The following is a 25625-nucleotide window of genomic DNA, read 5'->3' as shown; positions in this document are numbered from 1 at the left end:
TATTATTATTATTTATTTACAAAAAAAATCACATACAAAAATACAGGGACAACACTCATTTTTTTTTTATAATAGGGGTACAGATCCATGGCGTTAACAACTACATTATTAATACGCTTATGATGCTTAAATAAAACAAAAAAGCATGTGAACAATCTATTTGTATGGATTTATTTTTCTTAAGAATATGACATATTAAAGCTTTTTATCTAAACATATTAACAAAGCGTTATTTCAACCAGGGCATCTACTATTCTTGATTAACGAACAAAACAAGAACGCATCAAATTTACAAGGGCTGTAAAAAAGGACATTTAGTTTTTACTTAGTAAAATATACAAATATGTAAAGCTACATGAATTGACTGAAATGAAAATTGAAATCGAAATGAATTCGAAAAAAAAAATGGATTGAAAATAATGAAAGTAGTATTCCTAAGTTGAAGTTTTGTTTTGTTTATTTTCATTGCAGATACCTCTTTTGGTATTAATGGATTCCATGTTTATTAGAGTAATCAATGAGCTAAATATCGTACACTTTGATAATAACCTGGACATGTAAGTTGAAGACAGAAAAGTATTCACATTATGAACAAATACATATATAATCATACTGTACACATCTGCTACCTATTGTATGTAAAGCGTTAAAGGTTTAACCTCGTCTTAAATTTATCTCAGTATCAAATATTTGATACACGAGAGAAAATTGGGCTTTTCATATTCTTACTTGAGAAATTAAGTAAGAAAAAAGGCTAATAAACATAAATTTCATTTAAATGTGCAGAAAACAAATCAGTGTTGGATTAAAGACAATAATTAATGCATCATCGGGGAGGATTGAAATTGTATAGCTTTTCTATATATTGAATGTACGTATAATTTAGTGAGCAGAAGGGAATAACTGCTAGTAAGAACTTACATTTAAAGATTAAATAGTATTAAAATTTAAAAAAACTGACAATTAATACATAGATTATTAGGCAAAAGTGCATGCCCCAGGTTGGTCTAAACATTTTGTAAACTAAACAAAAAACAAATATTAACATGAATGGTACAGAAAAGGAAAAGCACGCTGAATCTAACACTGATAGTGGTTAGCTGTTTACATTATCGAGGATAAATTAATCAAACTGGTTTTTCGTAGACTTCATAGGCTGGAATGTGATCTCCATTTTGTTTGAGATATGGTTCGACATAGAGTGACTGTTCACCAGCAACGTAGTTAGCATATCCTTCAGGAACGTCAGGGAGGGGTCCTCTAGATCCATTCTCATCTTGAAGAGCGTCTTTCGATGATGTTACCAAATCGTACCCACGACTGTTTGATTATAAAAAGAAAAAAATGTATTGGAATGAGATTTAAAATTTGATTCTGATTTTAATTCGAACGTTATATTTAAAACTATAAACGTCTGATTTATTTATGCAAGTGTTGCATTGCATGACCATTTTCTTTTCTGTTCTAATTGAATCCTAGGCTCTGCGAAATTCTTTACGAAGTTTATACGCATTTATTGAGAATCTTCCCAATGTAACGCTTTTGTCTTTTTTTTAACAATCTATCTTTACCGTATCACAGAAAAAAAACTGCCTGAATATTTCAACATTATTTGTCAAACTATCTGACCGAACAAAGATAGTGGAGACTTTTCTTACAGCGGAGTTCATTAGTGGTTAAATACTTTGGTTTGTCTTCAATATATATAATGTAAAATGAAAAGAATGATATCATGAAACCATCCCATTGCCTGGTTTTGACGAAACGTTTGGTACAAGTTATTTTTAATCACGGCCTTGATACAATAAAAAACATTTTGCATAAATAGAAAACAATAATGAAAATATTTACTTACTTTCTCATGAAGATAACAAACACAGCCATACACATCAGAACAAGGATGAATAAGATGACAGCTGTTACAAGAAGACCGGTGATAAAGTAATCCCTTCCATCATGCTCAGTATTAGGTCTTGTAAAGCGCCCCGGAGATGAAGGTTGTTGCCCTGGAAATACAAGTAATTTGGTTATCAGCAAAGACCGCATTAATTTGTGTATTAAGATATATCTTTGTATTCGTATTTAGCATTTGCATTTGTACTCGTATTCATATTCAAACCGGTAATTGTATTTTGTTTTTCTTTTTTTCATTTATTATTTGCATTTGTATTTGTACTCATATTTCCATTTACATTTATTTCAGTATTTTAATTTCAGATATTTTATTTTTTACCGAACATGCAGCAAAATCCGTACATAACTTTAGCGACCCCGTACACAAAATATATATTTGTTTAAAGATAACAATTATTATAAAAACAAGGTGGGCATGAACAAAATTGTATGTATAGAATAGTCAGGGTGGTAAACTATAGACGGTATTAATATAAGCGCAATTAGGTAAATTGTTCCACAAATATTCATAATATTCAAAGAAATAAGCTTAATTTGTAAAGCAGTACCCTTTTTTCGCTTTTTACCTTTCGTTTCTTTTACATCTCATGTAAATATGTTTTTGGGTCTTGTAATTCATCATGCTTTATTTGATCTTTGAAATAAGAAATGTATTGTAGTAAAGAGCTTGCGGGAAGTCTATCTATTCATTTGTTCAGGTGGAGATACATTTTGGTCACAGAGCTTGATGTTACATGTAAAAGGCGCAGTTACTAAATGACATACATCTAGTAGTACTACACATTCAGAGGATAAATTGTTTACTTTGTAATTTGGTATATGATGTGATATTATGCCAGATCGTGTCATAGTGTGGTACCACATTATCCCGTTTTATCGGATATGTTTAAGTACATAATTACCTTCAGGCGGTGGATGAGTACGGGAACATTCGAAGGGAGGCCCACGCCACAAGCCATCTCGCTGACATTCCCAAATTAAAGAAACAGAATCGTCGTTACATGTGATGTTCACTTGGTCACCATTCTTGTAGCGAGGCTTAACATTTCCAATGTATGCGTCGACAGAGATGATTGGTTGATTGCATTCTGCAAATGAAGTATTTTTAAAAAAAAATAAGAAAGTTGGAGAATATTTAAAATTAAAAACTTTTTTTGAAGGCTTTACATTCATTACAGCACAGTAAATATTCAAGGAAGCCTCTTGCAAGCGCTATGAGTTGCCAATAAAGCGCACATCTTTGGTTACTAAAAATTAAACTACGCTCCGATCGAAAACGAAGCGACTCTAATCATGGGTTAAACAAACTATCCTACACCCCACATCCCCCTCCCCCACAGACACGAAAGCGTCAGCTTTTTTTAAGGGCTCTTTAAATCTTTATATGAAATGTTAAATAAAATTGTCAAATCACCTTGCATTCTCGTGTAAATTTAGTGTAAGCGTTTGAATACCGATTTATTATTAATCAATGTTGTTAGAAATACAAAATAATTGAGTCTTCTTCTTTTAATTCGTGTTGCCCCAGTAATTGTCACGCAATTATATACATGTTCAGAGAAAGGCAAATGTGCATGGATGTGTTCAAATGACATCAGTAGCGGGATGGAATTCGAAACATTTATATCTTTATCGTAACAAAATCTATATACGACCGGTAGCTTTTATTCCGTTATGTTCATTGCAATGTATGTTTGGCATACCTATGGCAGGGACAGGGCACACTATGTTCTGGCCTGTCCATGTTCCATCCTCACATGTCACGGGGAACCACTCAGGGCCCTCGTTACATGTCACGTTCATCCTGTCACCGTTTTTGTATGAGAGACGAAGATTCTGAATGGTTGAATCAATTGGCACTGCTGGGGCAGTGCAAGAGTCAACTGATGGAGCACCTGCGAGGACAAATGTAAAGAGGTGATGAATATTTGAGGAATTTTTAGAATATGAATATTGTATTAGGTTTTATAAAAACCAATGTGTAATTACAATAAACAAAAAGGGTATAGAAAAGGAGATTTGACTCTCTCTCACGAATGATTTTAAGACTATTCTAGAGCGATTGTGTATTACTCAAAATATTGACAATATCGAATGTACATTTAAAGGGGAATTTGGGCCTTTTAGAGTGTATGACAGCAAAACATAAACATAGTGAAAAAGATAAAAAAAGATAATCATTAAATTCTACATTTCTTGCGGATATCATCATATGGAACAATATTGCAGGTCTGATTTATATTCATCAATAAAAGGGATTTGATGACAAGTTATGAAACGCTGTGGTTTTGATATTCTAAAAATGGTAGTTAATGATTAATAAATTATTTCTGAAATATTTCCTATAAAAACAGAATCAGCTTATATCATACTTGTACATGAACTAATAGGAAACCTTACTCTTTGGTTCGGGACAAGACGCAACCGGTCCGCTCCACAATCCTTTGTTATGACAATGAAGGGTGAAGACATCATCACTGGTATTACACCTCACATTGACAATGTCACGAAACTCGTAATTCAGACGGAGATCTTCCACCATGGCATGATGAGGAATATAGGGAGCACCACATTTTATTGAACCTGAAAGAACAAACAAATTGATAGAATGAAGTGATTTTGACAATTTACGCCATCTTCTTTAAAAACTGGTCACCCTGCCATTATTTTAGAAATGTAGATCAGGGGTTCATTGCTAAGAAGTAAATTGAAGTCAAGAAGGCTATGTTCATTATTAATAAAAAGATACATCGTGGTTATGAAGATGATTATTATTATTATGAACAAATTAATAAAAGGAAGAGTGAGAAGAAAAGCAATAATTCATTCAAAGCTTGGAAAGGCTGTAACAGAAATAGGCTGAGGGAGTGCAAACATGTTAGTATGAGTTTGTAGCGGGGAAACATGACACGTAAAGAGTAGCTAAACGGACGAAACTGTTCAAAAAGAAAATTCACTATGACAAAAATAACAAACATTGCATAATTGAACTTTCATATCCTGACAGAATGTTTCTGCATTCATATTTTAGAAGATCCATATCAACTTGGAATTAAAACTTGAAAAGCGCATCAAGAGATTGAAATTTATTTCGAAAAAATCAGAACTAAGGTAAATATAATTTAAATTAAAAGATCAATACTCCAATATCGAAACCTCTCAAATGGTATTGCATTTTAAGCTCGTGTCAACAAAGTAATCAACTCCTTTATTTTTTATTATTCTGTTCACGATTCCTGAACACTTGACAATCACAATATGCTGAGCAATATCAACGTTTTGTTTAAACCAAGTCCGAAAATAAAAATAAGACAACCATATGCTTCAATTCTAGAGTAAGAAGAAGATAAGAAAGAAATTCGGCAAGAAAGGCAGAACAAAAATAAATCCGTAGATATAGAATGAAAATGTTAGCGTAGTTAATTGCAATATAATATTTTGAATCGTGTGTATCTTTACATTTAATTTCGTTTTTACTTGATCGAAAACGTTGCAAGTTTGTACTTAATTTCTCAAACAAAACTTTCCTGTTAATTCGTTAATTTTCACTAATTTTCCAGGGTGTGATTTGACACAGAATGTATCTGAGTTTAATTTTAAATTGATATTAGTTAACATATACCACAAGTCGAGCCAACTTTCCACCCTTATCGATCTGCTCCTTTGCTTCAAAGCAATCTGGAAAAATGGGCTCGAGATATTGGTCGATCATGGGGATGATTTACAGACGTTCTTTAGAACATGGTAGGCATGGTTGTATTTTGGTTTTGGGTATCAATACATTCCCTTAGAAAAAATGACGTCACCTATTTTCAAAATACATTTACCAATTCAATCATAGCTTTTTATAGAAACGTACAAAGATATCATCAGACTTTAACACAATTATGAGTTAAAAATGGGAAATTTTAATATGTCTCATCGTTATATCGGACTTTTTCGTACACTTCACTAATAATGTAATTATTACAATATTTTTATTTGATTTGAATTGATTTGATTTATTTTCCACTCAAATATCCACACATTAAATCAGATATATAAACCATACAATAATACAATATAATAGAACGAATGAATTATAAAAGTAACGAAATACTGACATGTATGTTCGTAATTAAATAAGTTTACAGAGTACATTTAAGTTTGAGAATAAGACAAAATATTTTATATTGCTTGATTTAATGAGAGGAAAAAAAGTGAATTTCAGAAAAGCTAGGCTTGTTGAGCGAGATTCCCAGTATAAGTTAAATAATGGACCATCAACGACGTGCATCAAATTCTTTACTTACTCTTTGGTTCGGGACAAGACGCAAGCGGCCCACTCCACAATCCTTTGTTATGACAATGAAGGGTGAAGACATCATCACTGGTATTACACCTCACATTGACAATGTCACGAAACTCGTAATTCAGACGGAGATCTTCCACCATGGCATGATGAGGAATATAGGGAGCACCACATTTTATTGAACCTGAAAGAACAAAAAATTGATAGAATAAAGTGATTTTGACAATTTACGCCATCTTCTTTAAAAACTGGTCACCCTGCCATTATTTTAAATATGTAGATCAGGGGTTCATTGCTAAGAAGTAAATTGAAGTCAAGAAGGCTATGTTCATTATTAATAAAAAGATACATCGTGGTTATGAAGATGATTATTATTATTATGAACAAATTAATAAAACGAAGAGTGAGAAGACAAGCAATAATTCATTCAAAGCTTGGAATTACTGTAACAGAAGTAGGCTGTGGGAGTGCAAACATGTTAGTATGAGTGTGTAGCGGGGGAAACATGACATGTAAAGAGTAGCTAAACAGACAAAACTGTTCAAAAAGAAAATTCACTATGACAAAAATAACAAACATTGCATAACTGAACTTTCATATCCTGACAGAATGTTTCTGCATTCATATTTTAGAAGATCCATATCAACTTGGAATTAAAACTTGAAAAGCGCATCAAGAGATTGAAATTTATTTCGAAAAAATCAGAACTAAGGTAAATATAATTTAAATTAAAAGATCAATACTCCAATATCGAAACCTCTCAAATGATATTGCATTTTAAGCTCGTGTCAACAAAGTAATCAACTCCTTTATTTTTGTTATTCTGTTCACGATTCCTGAACACTTGACAATCACAATATGCTGAGCAATATCAACGTTTTGTTTAAACCAAGTCCGAAAATAAAAATAAGACAACCATATGCTTCAATTCTAGAGTAAGAAGAAGATAAGAAAGAAATTCGGCAAGAAAGGCAGAACAAAAATAAATCCGTAGATATAGAATGAAAATGTTAGCGTAGTTAATTGCAATATAATATTTTGAATCGTGTGTATCTTTACATTTAATTTCGTTTTTACTTGATCGAAAACGTTGCAAGTTTGTACTTAATTTCTCAAACAAAACTTTCCTGTTAATTCGTTAATTTTCACTAATTTTCCAGGGTGTGATTTGACACAGAATGTATCTGAGTTTAATTTTAATCCGATATTAGTTAACATATACCACAAGTTAATCGAAAACGTTGCAAGTTTTTACTTAATTTCTCAAACAAAACTTTCCTGTTAATTCGTTAATTTTCACTAATTTTCCAGGGTGTGATTTGACACAGAATGTATCTGAGTTTAATTTTAAACCGATATTAGTTAACATATACCACAAGTCGAGCCAACTTTCCACCCTTATCGATCTGCTCCTTTGCTTCAAAGCAATCTGTAAAAATGGGCTCGAGATATTGGTCGATCATGGGGATGATTTACAGACGTTCTTTAGAACATGGTAGGCATGGTTGTATTTTGGTTTTGGGTATCAATACATTCCCTTAGAAAAAAATGACGTCACCTATTTTCAAAATACATTTACCAATTCAATCATAGCCTTTTATAGAAACGTACAAAGATATCATCAGACTTTAACACAATTATGAGTTTAAAATAGGAAATTTTAATATGTCTCATCGTTATATCGGACTTTTTCTTACACTTCACTAATAATGTAATTATTACAATATTTTTATTTGATTTGAATTGATTTGATTTATTTTCCACTCAAATATCCACACATTAAATGACATATATAAACCATACAATAATACAATATAATAGAACGAATGAATTATAAAAGTAACGAAATACTGACAAGTATGTTCGTAATTAAATAAGTTTACAGAGTACATTTAAGTTTGAGAATAAGACAAAATATTTTATATTGCTTGATTTAACTGAGAGGAGAAAAAGTAAATTTCAGAAAAGCTAGGCTTGTTGAGCGAGATTCCCAGTATTAGTTAAATAATGGACCATCAACGACGTGCATCAAATTCTGCACATGTCCGTTCCCAGAGAGACCAGAGACGCGTGAACCCACCCGCCCGCGCCAGATCCCCGGGTCTCCCCCGCCTAGGCCCATTCAGCGTACACCAGTCTGCCGTTGCCAGGTCGAACAAGCTCAAGGTCTGCCCGACCTAGCAACGAGCAACATAAAATATTGCGCACCGAACAAGCCCCGACAAAAGAAACACACATATCTGGCATAGGCAGCCGAACCCGCGCGTCCGGAGACTCTCCGGGAACAAACACGCGAAAACCAGACAACACGCCGAAGATGGTCCAATAGTATTTTGTACAAGCGTATATTGAACAATGATTACGTGAAGCTCACGATCAGAAATCACCATCATTTCTTGGGCCATGGTAAGTATCGACTTCGTTACAAACTATACATTCCAAACGTTCCATATACTCAAATAACCGGTGGATAATTATAACTAAACAAACACAAAAAATCAATGTATTAAGCCCCAAAACGTGTGTTCTTAAGCACCACATTAATAGGCAATAGTGACTATGTTGCTTAGTCGATGGCTTCTAAAGAATTTATATCACAACGAAACACTTTGAGTGAACATAACATTAAAAGTGGTTGTGCATTGAAAAGGGACATAATATTTTTTTTTTTTTTAGCTCTTTGACTGTTCAAATATGTGACTGGAATACATTTTTGTTCTTACAGGTGAGTATCTTATAATTTACCTGGAACACTTCAGCCAAAGTTGTCCCTTTTAAAGAATTACACGGATTGTAAAATACAAATATCTAAAACATTTATGCCATTCGTCCATTTTTGGTAATGGTTAAAGCTATCGAATCATACAATCTTGATAATTAGGTACGCTCCTCGAAATTGTCTTGGAGACCCATAATAGTTGGTGTATTTCCTTCTTTAGTTATAATATTATACACAAAACTAATATTTTCGCAGATGCAGTACCCTGCATTTCACCCTTTCATCTCACAGATGGTTTTTATCTGAATTCGAAAACCTATCGCATAGCATGAACAAATAGCTGTTAAAGTTATGGTATTGTAAATATACATATTTAACTATTCCTTGTTTCTGCAAATGTAAAAACGATCATCCAAACTGTTCGAGTTCAGTGGAAATATGCTTCATTACAAGAACATTACTAAGCGATACTTATATAGTGCGGTACATAATAAGTTTTATTGCTATGCACATACTACTACTACTACTACTACTTCTACTACTACTACTACTTCTACTACTACTGCTAATACTACTGATACTACTACTTATCATAATGATAATATAAATAACTATCATAATTGATTTTGTTTTAAGATACAACAAATATACTTTTAACAAAATGAAATCATAATAACGATCTACAACCTATACAATAAAGCTGCATTAATACGATTAATATAATCGATCATTTAATATCACTTTGCACAGAAAGGTAAAGTCGGACGAGAAAGTATTGAATTCACTGTACAGTGAAATGAGTTAAGGGAATGGACATCACGGACGTCAGTAGGTAGATTATTCCAGAGTTTGGGTTTGATTCTAAGAGAAGGCGTGGTCTCCATATCGAGTGCATGGGCGGGGTCCTGGCGTCTGATCAAGGCGTGCATGGGACGTGGATGTTAGTCTAAGGGAAGAAGTGAACAAAGCGGGAGAAAATAAAGCAGTGAAGCTTGCCGGAGCTAGAACATGTTAAAAAGCTTTGAATGTTAGTAGCAGGATCTTAGATTTAATTTGTTGTGCAATTGAAAGCCAGTGAAAAGTCGGGGTTCGATTTATATGTATCATATTTCCTTTATGCAAAGTATGTATCCTACTGTTATCATTTATCATTAATACTAGATGTAAACTATGCCACTTGCCTTTTCGGCAGATGTGTATTACAAAGTGTACATGTGTATACTGCACTCGTCTTTTCACGAATGGAAAAACCAGGTGTAAATAAGCTATCGAACATTACCCTCAAAGATCCAATCCCCATAAATTAGAAAAAATCCGTAAACAAATTTAACCTTATATCTTTCGGTGTGACATCTTGAAAGGAGAGAAATTAACAATGCGATTATACGGTAAATATATCCTTTCATATAATCTGATGAGAGTTCCGCAGAAATAACGAGCGGCTGTTGTATCTCTAGCCCTAATGTTACTCTCTTTCTAGAACTGAATTTAAAATATTTCTTTAGACTTAACCGTAATTTGAGTATTGAGGATTACTCAAGGTGAGTATAAAACTTAAACTTCAAACAAGTTTGTCGTCTAGCTATAAATCTGTGAGGGCTTACAATTTATCGCCAATTGTACTGTCCGTATATGATGTCATGCTTTCGAGCGCAGCCAAAACTATTGTTTGGACTGACCAAATATAAGATTTAACCTGAATGTTAATATGATATAATATATGGGATATAGATTACGAGACTTAGGATTTAACTCCACGGTTCGTCTACGTTTTAAAACTCCCTTGTACTAAAACTAGTAATCTTTAGGACTTGAAAGTAAGTCTAAACAATTAAGAAGGTAGAATACTCCTTGGTAAGGCTAACACTAAAAACGTAGGACTAATATAAATAACCTATGTAAAAGATAAACCTTGATCATATAAACACCTAAATACTATGCATCTAGATGTACATCTAAATCTCGTGTGCATGGACTAGATCTAGGTCTCACCTAGTGTTAGAGTCTACATACAAATTAACGCTTTGTTGTTAATCTCAATCAGAGTTGAATTAATGTATAAGATTGACCTCCTTAAAGAGAGTCAAGCCATACCTTATCAGTTTCTTACCTGATCACTGTTTTTTACTTGAGCTGAACACAGTCTGACAGTTAGTCGTCGTCTACTAAACTCGAGCTGCGTTTACCCCGCAACCTAAAATCGTCTGTTTGTCTCAAATTCCGGTGTTTCACAAATAGTTGCATAGCAAATATTACCAATTGCAAGAAATCGAAATCGAAAACCCCACCTCTGGAGTGTTTTTTTTTTAACACTGCATTGCAAAAGCAATTTTTCGGTGAGATGCCCGTTTTTCGTCACGTGACTCTGCAAGGCATGTAGGGCACCGGCGAGTTGTTCTTGCACACAACTTAACCCGAAAACGGTATTTGCAAACTTTGACGTCAAATAGTTGTAATCGGGAGTAAAACAAATTCGACGATTTTTTTTTAAATGGTCTTTTTGATATGAAAGTGGGCCTAAGTGATATTTTCCAGGCCAACCGAGTAAAAGTGGTAATGAACTGACCTACACATTTTTTATTCAGCGTACTTCTGTGATCAGAATTAATGTTAGTGGACAACTGGCAGTGGGACAGAAAACAGACCACAAAGAAGAAAAAAAAAACGTTACTTTGAAAGGTCTTTCGTGGCACCAATTGCTTTTCCCTCGACAAGGGAATCGCTCCCATATTCTTCTACAAAGTCGCAAAGGTCAAATTAACAGCTCTTCCCAATCCTTGACCATGAATCGTTTCAATAAGGGATGTAATAGTTCATTAGTTCTTATAAGTATTATGATATTTGAAAGAGCCTTTTTTACAACACCATGTATATTCATTCTACGCCTCACCTGGTTTATGGCATCAGACGAATGCTTGGTATTTGTTTGACCATGAATCGAACGTGCCTTTGGTGTTAAATACCATAATAGCAACTGTACATCTTCGTCACACTGACCGCGCTGGTATATTTAAATGACATGTGTGTATTGCCTATCACTTTAGGACAAATGCAAATTAGATATGGCCTACAAATGGAACGTTATGGCAATTACAACGTGAAATCATGCCTCCCTTTTTTAGATATATCATATTTATTATCGCTGGAAGAACATACTGATGAAGATGAAGTCGAAATTGAAGGGAAGCGATTTATGTATTATTGACGCTCTTAATGATCACAACTTCAAGCTTCTGATGAAAGCACGACAAAAAGCGGATCGAATCGTCATGGTAGGTTAATGGTAAATTACTTATTGAATAACTAAGAGCATAATCAGAGTACGAAAATGAAAATGTAAACGGGCTTCATGGATATTTCATCAAATTCTAAAAACAGTATAATAAACACACTTTTCCCACTATATTTTTTTAAATATAAGACATTGTGTGGAAAAGAGTAGGCGGACAAGGGCATTATTTAAATCAACTAATACACTAAATCCGGCATTATACTGCGAATAATTGCAATGTCAAGGCTACGTAAAACATAAAAAATAGTATTCTACTTACAACAACAAACAAATTCCCAGGCCATTCAGTCTTCAATTTGCCAAAATACAAACAGTAGAATCTTGATTTATATCCACACTTTTCCGTCCAAAATCAAATTATCTCAATATTCCTTCCAATATTTGTTTTACAATGAACCATTCTGGACAAGATAGCCCCCAAAACGACTGCGATTCTTTGGCCACGTCAACAGGATGAGACCATCACGATACCCAAATATACTCCTAACTTCAAATATTCATAATGATAGACCCCGAGGCAGACCAGCCAAGAAATGGCTTGATTGTTTAAAGGCTGATTGTGCTAATAGATGTCTGGGATCCCTCAAAGAAGCGACCAGAACGTCACAAGATAGGAAGATCTGGCTTGAGGTCATGAAGCAGAAGCCATCACACATCTCCCAGATGGTGCGGAAGGCTTAGGTCAAGGTAGGAACGTAAAGCTGTAAAGCTCGGTATTTTGTTTTGTGTTAGTGACTGGCACTTATTTTTTTTTAATTTAAAGACTTTTTTGCTACATATTGCATTGCATATATTAACGAGTGTGAATTTCTTAGGGTCAACACTTCGGTGACTTTTTTCGCCTCTCTGCACGATCACCCGTTTGCCACTAATGCATTTTTGAACGACGACATTTAGTTCAGGCGCAAATCGACGGAATGATTTTTTGTTCAGTCTTGATCAGCTTCATGACACCCAAAGTGAACACCAATATAATACAATCTTCTATCGCAAATAGTTTAATATCCTTAAAATATTTTGTATATGTATATGCATTTTATTTTTACGATAATTTGAATGTGTCAAAGCCATAGAATGAAAACAAGTTATGACATGGAACGAAACATTAATTTCATTCAAATGCCGAGTGTTGATGATGAACATACCGATTAAGTGGTAGCAATTTAATATGCATACATGCATGTACGAGACTTTGTCAACTATTCACTAGAAGCTTCGGTTAAACGTCTCACCTGGTTTGTGGCAACTGATGGTTGCTTGGTGTTTCACTGACACTGTACCAAATGTGCATGTTTGGGTTTGTAAATTGTGAAAGTTCCACATTCGATGTGGTGTTACATCATGCTATTTCCAATTTATAAACAGTATATTTGCAGAAAACCTTTTCATAATCAATTTTACGGGAAAAAAAGAAGAATACAAGCGTCGTGTAGCTTCCCTTTTTTAATACAGTAAGCTTCACGATTTAAACGTGCTTTCCTAATAGCAAGGTAATCGGCGTTACCTTCTAGAAACCAAACACCCCGAGGCTATATTTTATGCAAAGGATATATCACCTACATAAGATAGAACAGGTATTTTCTGCAAGATAACATGCACTGATGTTGGCAATAACTTTGTTGGAGAGACATGGACAACACAGAAGGGTTGATTGAAGAAAGAAAAAATCCCTTAGATTAAGCAATCCATCTCAACCATCGGTAGCAGAACACGTCCATACTGGAAACGACATTGGATGGGATAATAATCACTTTGAAACATGAAAAGTGACATAATCCATCTGGGTCAAAATGTTTAATCCTTTAGAGACTATGGCTAGCCACTGTCTCTTAGCATTGTTCCAGTGATCTCGAGGAAGCAGACAACGAGAAACTGTTTAAAGAATAATTTAGCTTCAGAAAGTCATCAAACGTTGATAAAGGCTTGCCTGATAAATGTTAAGGTTGCTGGAAGCCCAAATGACACATTATTTCATTTTCAATGTGCCCTCTGACACCTAGCAAACGATGCATTTTAATAACTTTCTTATATTTTAGACCCTCCCAATTAAAACAATTAAAGTGTGTATAATAATGAATAGTTTACGCGGTGTTCTCATATTACATGAGTTGTAAACCATTACATACCTCAAATATAAAGGTTCAAGGCTGTTAATTGGTCAAACTGCAGGCATGAAATTCAATACTCACTATTGAGCAGTGTATCGACATTTATGGAGTTGCAACTCGATAACTTTACTTTCGCGAACAATGCAATGACGAAATAAGTGCGTACGAAATCAAAAGTTTTGAACAATTTTAACGAGTAATTGAGAACTAAATAACTTACTGTAATTCGACAAGAACTGCACATTCCCTCCTCACATGATGTCGTATATAAAACAAATCTTGACCTGTTAAAGCTACCTATATTTTTTTTTAAGAGCCTTAAAGTTTAATACGAGAAGAATTCGTTTAGAGGTAAAATAAATGTTAAATCATTAAATGTTACACCAAACCATTTGTGTTTATATTTTCAAATTCCAATTTAAAAGTGTCAGTCTGTTTTTCTTTTCCTTGAGACTCGAATCGCTCTGTAATTTCCTTGTTTTGGTAAAACATAACTATCAAGCAAGTTTTATACACATCTCAGTGGTCCGTTTGCCCTTGTGAATTAAATTGTTATAAAGCAGCATTGACATTTGTTTATAAATACTTATTACATTGTAACATATGACAGCAATAGTTCAAACGTTAAAATATCAATTTTGTTTAAAGCACTTTACATGTTTGTATTGGTGCTGCTTGCGATAAGCTAGGTTTTACACCAGAAACATTTTATAGGGCAAACCAATAAAGTATACCTCGCAATTGTCTGTAATTAAGATCGTGATGGGATATTAATCGTTGTCATGAATACCTGAATATATGAAATAAGATAATATACATTTTACATGTTTAGATTATAAAACAAAACATAGATGTCTTTTAACTCTGGGTAATTATGTTTCCCCTAACCTTGTTTGTGGCATCCAACGAATGCTTGATATGTTACTGACCGTGTAGAAAAAGTACAACTTAGGTGGTGCGCAACACCGTAATTGCAGCTGTACACGTAAGTCATACTGGTCGAGCTTCGAAGTTCAAACCAATCCCAACAGTTAATATCTCCGAGACCAAGCTGACGACAAATATTCGGGAAATAGGTGTAGAACGTCGCCAAGTCGTAATTATAATGATAATGATGAAGATTTTAGTTTACCTCAATTTCAACTCATGATAACAGATAGTTTTTTTGTTTTTTTTTGTGATACAAATATCAATGTTTATTAAAGTGTGTTTTGTTTTTGCCCGCGCGTGCAGGGGTACAATGCATCCGAATGAGAATACAAATGCACTGTCAGTATCAACATGTACTGATATAAGAGGCACCGGTTGGAACTACGAGACTTTCGTGCCGCCAAGGGTTGCAAAGTTTCACTGCAGATTTACATAAAGCAGTGAAATGATGCAGTGTCTTGAAATGATTCTAGAATTAGTTGAATCAAATGAAAAAAAGGGGGGGGGGGGAGAAATGTGATATGTGACTATATGTTGTTTTAATGCACCATATCCGAAGGCCAACAGAGTTGTACAACTACCCCTTTTTGCGCTTGTTAGCCAGCGCAACAAGTTTCAGTTTAATTTATGGTTCATTGCAAAAATTATGAGTAAAGAGAAATTAAGCTGACAGGAGGATGCTATGATATCATTCATGCATGGAGTCATGAAGTCACTGTAATATTGGCAACATTGAACAAGTGCAAGTCTCAATTTAACAAAAATATGGGGAACAAAATAACTGGACACTGAATTTGTCATAAAGATGAATTAGCTAATCTGTCGTTCTGATCGGGACATAACACGTGTAAAAACTCAATGAGGAATTTGGTCTTTAAAATAAAATCCACCCTCCACTGATATAATCCGCCTATGTACAAGCTCTTTTAGTTATCAAGAATGTAGAAACAGAAGCAATGATTGTGTTGATTATTGTTTGGTATAACCTTGTTACCTTTTGAATTAATGACTAGTTCTCTTGCCAAGTATTTTATACCTGATGATAACTGTGTAAATGATCCACAACAAATTGCAAATGAATTGAATAATCATTTCATTAACTCATGTACCAAAGCAATTACTTCATTGCTCGAATATGATAGTTTTGTATCCTCAGATTTTAAAGATTAGCTGACAAATTCTAGTGCTGTCTCTTTATATTTAACATCTATAAATGAAAGTAAAATTATTGAAAATAGTAAAAAAAAAATTGAAAAACACCAACTCATGTGAATTTAATTATATTAGCTCTGTCATTTTAAAAAGAATTATCAATGCAAATTTCAAATCAGTGACACATATTTTTAATCAATCTTTAGGTACTGGAATAGTTCCAGATAAAGGTAAAGCTCAAAACCTTGAATATATTCGATTTATACCAGTATCATACAGCAGTGCTTGGGTTCCTTTATTTTCATAATCTTCTTCCAAATACTATTTCGAACATGTTCCCTACGAATCATAGTATTCAAAATTATAACACAAGAAATCGAACCAATTTTCATCGTTCAAAAAATTATGTTTATGTATGAAGACAAATCTCCTCGGTGTTATCTCCCGGTGATTTGGAATTCATTACCAAAATATATTCCCCTTTGCAATAACCAAAGAGTATTCACAAAATATCTGGAAATGTATTATTTGTCCAAATGCTGACATGAAACATAACCATATCTTAGATTGTGCTGTTCCTCTGCCTTTTTTTTTTCATAGTTTTTTTTTTTATTTATTCTTTGTTTTTAATTTGTGTACATGTCTTTCAGTAACAGAATACGTTGAAAAACCAAATGATAATTTACACTGTTATGGAAGTTTTGGCCCTTTGGTCTTTTTTTAGTTACCCTCTTCTCATTTTCGACTGGTTAATTTCGTGTCTTTATGCATATAATTGTTTGTATAATGTATAACATTGTAATGATCTATTGTTTTTATATTGAAATTGAAATAAATGAACTAATTAAATTAAATTGAACGGAGTGACGAAGAAACAACGCAATAACACGTTGTTCGTAAGTTAAAAGTACTGACTGTTGTTTTATATTAAAAAGATTTCCAGCCTCCGTCCATATAACACGTACAAGTAAAAAAAAAACATATTGGATGATTTCGCCAGCTTCACCTTAAATTGGAATTTTGACCGCAATCCTGCCTTTTGATCAATTTGAAATTTGTTTCTGTTACCAAAACCAATCCAGAAAACAAATAATTCTGATTTTGAAGTTCATTTCTATTGTTTTCTCAATAGAAAAATTATGAAAAGAGATATTTGGGTCGAGGAAGGAATAATTGTTTTCATATCAGATGAGCTTAATCACTCTAAGAGAATGTGCAAATATTAAGATAAAATGTCAAAGTACAATCTCGATTGTTATATGAACCTTTCATCGACCCCTTAATTCACCCAAATGATATTAACATATGATTGAGACTTCAGGCACACAAACAACTAGTATTGGTAAAGAAGCATACATTTCGGGTGATTTTAATAACATTAAGCTTAACAGACAATGTATCCGATAAAACCTTAACCCTAAAAAGGCCAGGCTAGTTGAGGTCTTAGTACGGCCGGGGGGGGGGGGGGGGGGCATTATCCCCCCCTTAAGATATCGGCCGTGAAGCGGCCGATCTCCGCGAAAATATGCACGCTTGTCAAGTGAAGTGTATATAATAATATGATAATTTCAATTTTTTTGGAAAATCACTTATTTGCATATTTATGATAATTTATGCAAATAAAGTCATAAATCACATTTTTGCCCATTATTCATATTTGAGCATTCTTTTTCACTACATATCCTTATTAGACCAATTGGAATTAAAAAAGACACAAAATCGGAAGAGCTAGCTTATTCCTTATGTTATCTCTTGTTTTTATAATTTCTTATGTATTTCCTTGTTTTTTTAACTCATGTATTTTATTGTTTTGTGTTGTTTTATTTCATTTTTTACTACAATTCAACTATTTTGACTCCAAAAACAACCACCTAAACTTTAAACAAGACCCATTAACCAAGTTTTAGGAAAAAATACATTTCCTTATGTTTTGTACACAAATAACTAAATGAGCGATTTTCGGGCTGACATGCAAAGACAAAAGGTTACGTGACCTCGTAACTATTGGTCCGATTTTCGTTTTTTTCTTAAAGATGCGCAAGACTCGAAAGAAAAAGGTCAGTGAGTGGCGGTGCGCCATTCATATGCGTTCCCGACCATTCGGAAAAATTATGGAGGGGGGCATAATGGCCCCCCCGGTCTTATTAGGGTTAAGCAAGCTATTAGATCAACCGCCAGCATCACTGGAAACGGTGAATCCCTATAAGCGCTTACTAATACACCGACAATGTGAAAGAAAATATATAGAATGCTTCACCCATGGGATAGGCGATCACAGTCTTATTAATTGAATCAGGAGACTTCACAAATCCAAGTTAAGTCCAAACATGTTTACATTGCGGTCCTTGATAAAAAATACAAATCATAAATGTACACTGGGTTGCATCCTTGGTAATATTTGTATCAAAATTATCGAAGCTGCAGCGCACATCTTATGATTTATATGATTATTATTTACCTGGAGTAAAATATATGTAGCGTTAGAGTGGTTACAATCAAATGATACTCCAATTTTGAAGGTGGAGGTGCCGTGGTCAAGTGGTTAGGTCGCCGGACTGTCGGTCACAAGGTCCGCGGTTCGAGACCCGCCGTGGCACTAATATCCTGTGGCAAAACATTGATCTACATTTGCCACACTCAACCCAGGTGATATAAATGGGAAACTGGCAGGAATAAATTCCTTGAAATGCTAGAGCGCCGTAAAGGCAGCACAGCTAAAGCCGGGTTAATAATCTCCAAGTTTGGAAGCGCTTAGTGATTGTAATAAGCGCTATATAAAAAATGAGTATTATTATCTCAATTAAGGCCAATACCAATTAATCCAATGATACTGAAAATGCTTGAAAATCAGTCAATGGCCAGCTAATTGAAAACTGTTCCAGAAAATGACGTTTTGCGTGTCCTGATTGAAGGACAATGGGTTTTAGGAAAGTACTTTAGTTTGGCTGGCATTGTGTTTTTTTAACTTTGAAAAGGTCTCTGACACTGTAGACCATTGAAACGCTTTCCCTTAATGTCAATGGCCAGCTAATTGAAAACTGTTCCAGAAAATGACGTTCTGCGTGTCCTGATTGAAGGACAATGGGTTTTAGGAAAGTACTTTAGTTTGGCTGGCATTGTGTTTTTTTAACTTTGAAAAGGTCTCTGACACTGTAGACCATTGAAACGCTTTCCCTTAATGTCAATGGCCAGCTAATTGAAAACTATTCCAGAAAATGACGTTCTGCGTGTCCTGATTGAAGGACAATGGGTTTTAGGAAAGTACTTTAGTTTGGCTGGCATTGTGTTTTTTTAACTTTGAAAAGGTCTCTGACACTGTAGACCATTGAAACGCTTTCCCGTAACGTAGTAATATAATTAAGGATGGAATGATTCATTGACCATCCTCATGATAGAGGTCTCTGACACTGTAGACCATTGAAACGCTTTCCCTTAATGTAATAATATAGTTTTTAGGGAAGGAATGATTAATTGACTATCCACATGATAGAGGTCGATGCACTGTTGTGTTCTCGTTGTATGTGAAGAATCGAGAAGTTATGATGTATGTTGATGGTGCAATTACTCTATTTATTCCGGAAAATTCCATATACCAGCACGAAATAATTTGTCTGATGAGAACTATTAATAAAAAAAACTTTGTTTTTTAAGTATTTCGATTAAAAACAGCGTTTTGGGCTAGTTTTTTTTTTTTGGGGGGGGGGGGGGGGGAAGGGGATGTAAGTCCAATAGGTGGGTATGAGACGATAACAACATAAATGAATAATAATCATGTTATTTTGTAAAGGAAGCCTTAATTAAACAAATAGACAGGAAAACTGTTTCAAATCCTCTTAAAGGTGCTCCATAACTTTCGAGGCAGTTTAAGATTGCGACAACAGCAGACCTTTCAGCAACACATACTAATAAAACTTGAAAGTGACACAAAATAAGAGATAGTGAAAGCCATTTAAAATGCAATTAGTCAAAGTTTGTGGGAATGGAATCGTGAGAAATATGCAAAAGCTTTGTAAATCAGCAGACCTTCTTCCGAAATAGACGGCTTCAATGATTGAATGGCGCGAAAGATGGCGGAACCTTTAAGCAAATATTCGCTTTGGGTTTTACGAATTCTTACTTTCATTAAATCGTAACTGGTATTGCAAGTAAATTTCAAGCATAAGTTCCATTCCTATCTCTTCTCTGTGATGACATCAACAAATAAATGGCTACGATCAACATTGGTAAACAAAAATGAAATAATGTTTCTTGATTGAAACTGTGTCAAAAAAACCCGGCAAAAACCATTGAATCTCTTGAGACAACTGACAACAAGGGTCATGCGGCCCGAGAACAAATCCGAAAACAGACGCCAAATAAAACAGAAAAACAACAAAAACAACAACAAATTACCTTTTAAAATGGATCGACGTACGCGTTATCCTAAACTGTACTGAGGATACCCCCAACGAGTGGACATGTGGACATGTACTTCACAATCATGTAAAGATTATGTTTCATACGTTTCATACGTTTTATTTTACTGATAACAAATGGTTTATTTATATAACGAATTTTTGTTCTCAGAAAATGAAATGCCAATATTTCAGGAGTTTATACCAAATACTGCAACCCAATATTGATAGCAAGATTTATTAAAAACAGACCTTTGGTTCGCAAAAGAAACACATTCTGTTGTTTATAAACATGTTCTAACGTCGACAAGAATGAATCTACCTTTAACTTAACGTCTGTATAGTTATTTGTTTCACGTCATGTTTCCTAAGACCTATCACAATGAAGAGTCAAACGCCTCACCTGGTTTGTGGCATCCGATAAATGCTTGGTATCTCTCTGACACTGAATAAGACGAGCAGCTTTTGTTGCGTAACATTCTGTAAATACAGCTCGTCCGTTGTGTCACACTAGTCGTGCCGCCATAGTCATATACATCCCACCAATATTTAATATCACCAAAGTTGAAGATATGTCGATCATTACTATAGGATAGATCAATTAACGAATCATACAGTAGAGCCAAACTGCCATCCGCAAGTTCGACCTGTACCTCGTCTTCATATAAATCAGATTAGAGGATGAGACGAATACCTAATGAGACAAACCCTGGCCAGTAACTGTGAGTAACAGTATCCGAACTGTGAGAATGATGCTCTAACATACTGCTCTGTAGTTTCGCTGACACAGCTACAGACAGACAGAGATAGGTTTTGTTTAAGGTTTCATGAATTGTAATAAAGTGACAAAGTAGAGACTGTTCCTGCAAACTTCACTCAAGTAAATTAAGCTAATTGCCGACTCCTGACAACCAAACAAAGCTGCACTCATCGCAATAACTAATAGTGGGCGATCAATTGAGGATGATACGAATACCCCTTATTCAGTCACATTGGAGTTAGTTTGGAGGCACAAACCATGGTCAATCGTTGTGAGTAACATTAGTAATATTTAATGTGAGACTATGCAAATAGCAAACTGCACTGTACTTAAACTGACACACCTATACCCCATTCACAGTGGTTTTGAAATTTGTAGCGGCGTTGTAGCGGAGCGGCGACACCGCCATAACACCGCTACAAATGCATTCACAGTAGAAAAGTTATCCCGTTGCAGCAGCGGGATAAATATCATGTACCCATTCACGCTGCAGCGGGTGATTGTTATTACCTCCGTAACAAACACGTGTATGCATGGCTCATGACCCGCGAGTGACCCCGATATGACCAGAAATACTTCAGCGCGGGGTTTTCGATTAAGGCAAGCTTGCAAAAGGTAAACATGTCAAGTTGTTTTTTGTATCCTCGATCATATTACTTTTTAAAAAACTAGCATTTTTATTGCTTCCAGTCAGAATATTTTAATTTTTTGAAGTGTGAAATATTTTTATTTGGATAATTATAATATCTACATAATAATAAAATCAATTTGAATCCACTGGTTACTTTATTTCTATTTCACTTTATGTTCCCCATTGCTGGAGAAAAGAGGTCAGTGATAGGTAAGTAAACAAATCACACGTGTTTTGCGCGGTGTTATAGCGGAGAGCCTTCACACTGAGTAAACACCGCGACAGCAGCGGGACTGTCCCGCTGCTGTAGCTAGGCGAACCTAGCGATAGTTTGTCGCGGCGTTATCGCGAGGCGGTGTTATCCCGCGATAGTTTATAACGGGTCCGAGCCTTCACACTGAAGACAACACCGCGACAGCAGCGAGACAGTCCCGCTGCTGTCGCGGTGTTTGAGGCCACTGTGAATGGGGTACTAGAGACAGATTGTGCAAGGATTGGTTTAAAGGCACTATGTCCAACTTGAAGGCCAACAAATACGAAAAGGTTAAATTCCAACGGCATTTAAAAGATAATACTAATTTAGAACTTCCATAAAAAGGGGGGCTTGATGTCTTTAAGTGGGAAAATAACGACTATTAGTTGTCAAATCGACAAAGTACTACCAAACCAGTAAGTAGTAGTCTGATTTTCAGACCATTGTACCGAATGGTTGTAAGTTTTGTGCTGCACAAAGATTGAATCAGTTTAATATCGGCCATTACAAGAAGTGGGTTATTGATGTAGCAAATGCTCATGTACCCTTTACAGCTCATTTTATGTATGTTATTACCAAAGAAGAAGAAAAATTCATTCAGTCACTCAATAGTGTCAGACAGTGACATCTAGCAAATAAACGGGTTTCCTTGCATAATTTGAATATTAGGACACTGCTTACGTTTAAATTTCACAGATACGAAATACATTACATATTCATAATTCCTGCAAAATTATACAGAATTTGATGTTGGCTGCAAAAGGGACATGGTATTTTTAAGGCTTCATGAATAAGCCAGTTCACGTTTGCAGTCTGAGCATGAGCAGATAAAGGTCAGTGCAGAACAAATTTTAAAATACACGGAGACGAAATACTGGATACGTGCTCATGAAAATTATGTAACATTATTCATTCATGCACATTCAGTGCACTCCATGGTACACAGGTGGAAGTATTCTTTGAAAAGGGGGAACAAAGGCTATTTATAAAAGCACCTCCATCGCTGTAGGAGTGATTATTTTAAAACGTACAGAGTGAGACCTCTTCATGTTTTGAAGATATGTGGATGTCCGGGGTCATTGCAATAACGTGCTAACCGTGAACTGGTATATTGTAATAACGTGAACTGCAAACTAAACTAGAGTTACCTAAGACTCAAGCCTTGAAAGAGGCTGTAGAATGACGATACTATGCGCCTTTCCCGAGGCCCACGTTTTACACTTCTTTAACAGCGGAATACATGGATTGCACTGAACCAGATTGTTATGACTTGAACATAAAGGGGTATTTTCTTGGCCAACCTTCGCGTAAGCGACATTCAATCACAAACATATTGCGTATTGCCCCCCCCCCCACTCAGTGTTATTTAGGGTACGCATATGCGTGTTCCAAGCGACCCCCCTCCCCCTTTCAGCAAAAGTCCGGTGTGTAAAGTCAATATGAGTCAACCTTTTTCTTTTGTTATTCGATCCTTTTTCAGCACCCCCCTCCCCTTTTCAGCAAAAGTCCGGTGTGTAAAGTCAATACGGGTCGACCTTTTTCTTTTGTTACGAAAAGGACATGTTGGTAACATGCATGGGGTCCGTCCGTTCTCGGAGTGCGGGGGGGGGGGAGCGGGCGTATTGCGCAAGTAAAATAGACAATGGACTGACCTACATCTTTTGGATTTCGCTGGTCAGAAATAATTTTAGAGAACAAGTGGAATCAGACGCAAACAATGGAAACGGAAAATAAGAACTATGTTCTGAAAGTTCTTACCTTTTTAAACATATAATTTTGACTCATAGAGCCCCCTCCCTCTTACCCACAAAATTCCCGTACCACATTGTCAAAATAACTTAGATGCCTTTTTATATTGTCGTGATATTGTTTTTGCTTATATCTAACAAAACTTTAGACACACTTGATACAAATAATGTTGCACAAATGGAACACTACAGGAGTATAAAAATATATCATTGTCAATTTGAAATAAAAATATGAGTCCGCCGAAATAGAGATCCCCACTATATTGTCATGACTTAAGGAAAAAACATCACCACAAAGCGTAAACAGCCGGATAGGATTCAGGAAAAAACCGTACGAATGTATATAATTTATAGTTGTGTGTGTATGTTGCCATTACCCAACACCAAAATGGAGTTTTGTTTGTATAGTTACTTAGTTCACGTCATGTTTCCTAGGTCCTATCACTTTGAAGAGTCAAACGCCTCACCTGGTTTGTGGCATCCGATAAATGCTTGGTATCTCTCTGACACTGAAGCAAACGAGCAGCATTTGTTGCGTAACGATCGGTAAATACAGCTCGTCACTTGTGTCATACTAGTCGTGCTGCCACGGTCAAAAATTTCTCACCAATATTTGATCTAACCAGAGTTGAAATTATGTTGATAAATACTATAGGTTAAACCAATTATTCAAATCATACAGTCGAGCCCAACTACCATCCGCTAGTTTGACCTGTACCTCGCCTTCACATAAATCAGATCCGAGGATGAGACGAATACTCAAAACTTAGGCACACCATAGTTAGTTTACAAGCACAAACCCTTTTAAGTCGCTGTGAGTAACTGTATCTGAGCTGTGAGAATTATGCAAATAACATACTGATCTGTCGTTAAGCTAGTACAGCTACAGACAGACGGAAGTAGGCTTTGTTTAAGGCTTAATTAATTATAATAAAGTGACACATTAGAGACTGTGCCTGCAAACTACACTCAGGTGAATTAAGCCGTGTCACATTAAGCTTATTGCCGACGTCTGACAACCAAACAAAGCTGCACTCATTGCAAGAATTAATAGTGGGCGATCAATTGCCAATCGGTGGAAAGGCATTTGTCGATCGGTTACGTAAAGTTGTACGATAATTGTCTTTTTATCAGAGATTTTCGTTAACTAATTTGCTACCACTCGGTGATATATTGTTGAATTGTAGACATTTATTTCTTCAGAAATTGATCGGAGATAATAAATAACTGGTTGAAGATCAATAGCCGATGTTCTTACAACGGCAGGCAAGATATACATTTAGGGAAGGAGTATCATCACTGGTTCAAACAAGCATAGGAAAATTCTCGCTCATCATTAGTAAATGTATTTTTTTAGATAAGGTGTTTTACTCTGTTTTTTTTTTACATTTCTTTAAAAGAGGAATAAATGGGTTGCATTGAAGCTGATTATT

At 35.1% G+C, this 25625-nt stretch overlaps 1 protein-coding gene across 2 annotated transcripts; it reads right to left on the bottom strand.

Moving 5' to 3' along the window:
* Window positions 1-155: 155 nt before the first annotated feature.
* LOC583264 (coagulation factor XIII B chain) lies at window positions 156-24780 on the bottom strand. 2 transcript variants are annotated; one of them, XM_030987958.1, is made up of 7 exons: window positions 24660-24780; window positions 6207-6389; window positions 4315-4497; window positions 3618-3809; window positions 2817-3002; window positions 1856-2006; window positions 156-1320 (listed from the first exon to the last, which is right to left on the bottom strand). In XM_030987958.1, exons 1-7 carry the CDS (start codon window positions 24763-24765, stop codon window positions 1128-1130), a joined length of 1194 nt encoding a protein of 397 aa, XP_030843818.1. In that variant the 5' UTR covers window positions 24766-24780; the 3' UTR covers window positions 156-1127. The 2 variants fall into 2 exon arrangements, with proteins under 2 accessions (XP_030843818.1, XP_030843819.1); XM_030987959.1 differs by lacking the exon at window positions 4315-4497.
* Window positions 24781-25625: the final 845 nt, after the last annotated feature.

Source organism: Strongylocentrotus purpuratus, unplaced genomic scaffold, assembly GCF_000002235.5.
Source record: "Strongylocentrotus purpuratus isolate Spur 01 unplaced genomic scaffold, Spur_5.0 spur5_scaffold_17, whole genome shotgun sequence".
NCBI lineage: Eukaryota > Metazoa > Echinodermata > Echinoidea > Camarodonta > Strongylocentrotidae > Strongylocentrotus > Strongylocentrotus purpuratus.
The sequence above is the reverse complement of the archived record's forward strand: the minus strand, read 5'-3'. Positions and strand labels throughout refer to the sequence as shown.

Excerpts from the sequence above, each read along its gene's own strand:
- LOC583264 (XM_030987958.1), bottom strand. The coding sequence starts at position 24,765 with ATGACACAAGTGACGAGCTGTATTTACCGATCGTTACGCAACAAATGC. Across the intron at positions 4,498-6,206 it reads GTCTTGTCCCGAACCAAAGA|GTTCAATAAAATGTGGTGCT; the intron begins GTAAGTAAAGAA and ends TTGTTCTTTCAG. Across the intron at positions 3,810-4,314 it reads GTCTTGTCCCGAACCAAAGA|GTGCTCCATCAGTTGACTCT; the intron begins GTAAGGTTTCCT and ends TTGTCCTCGCAG.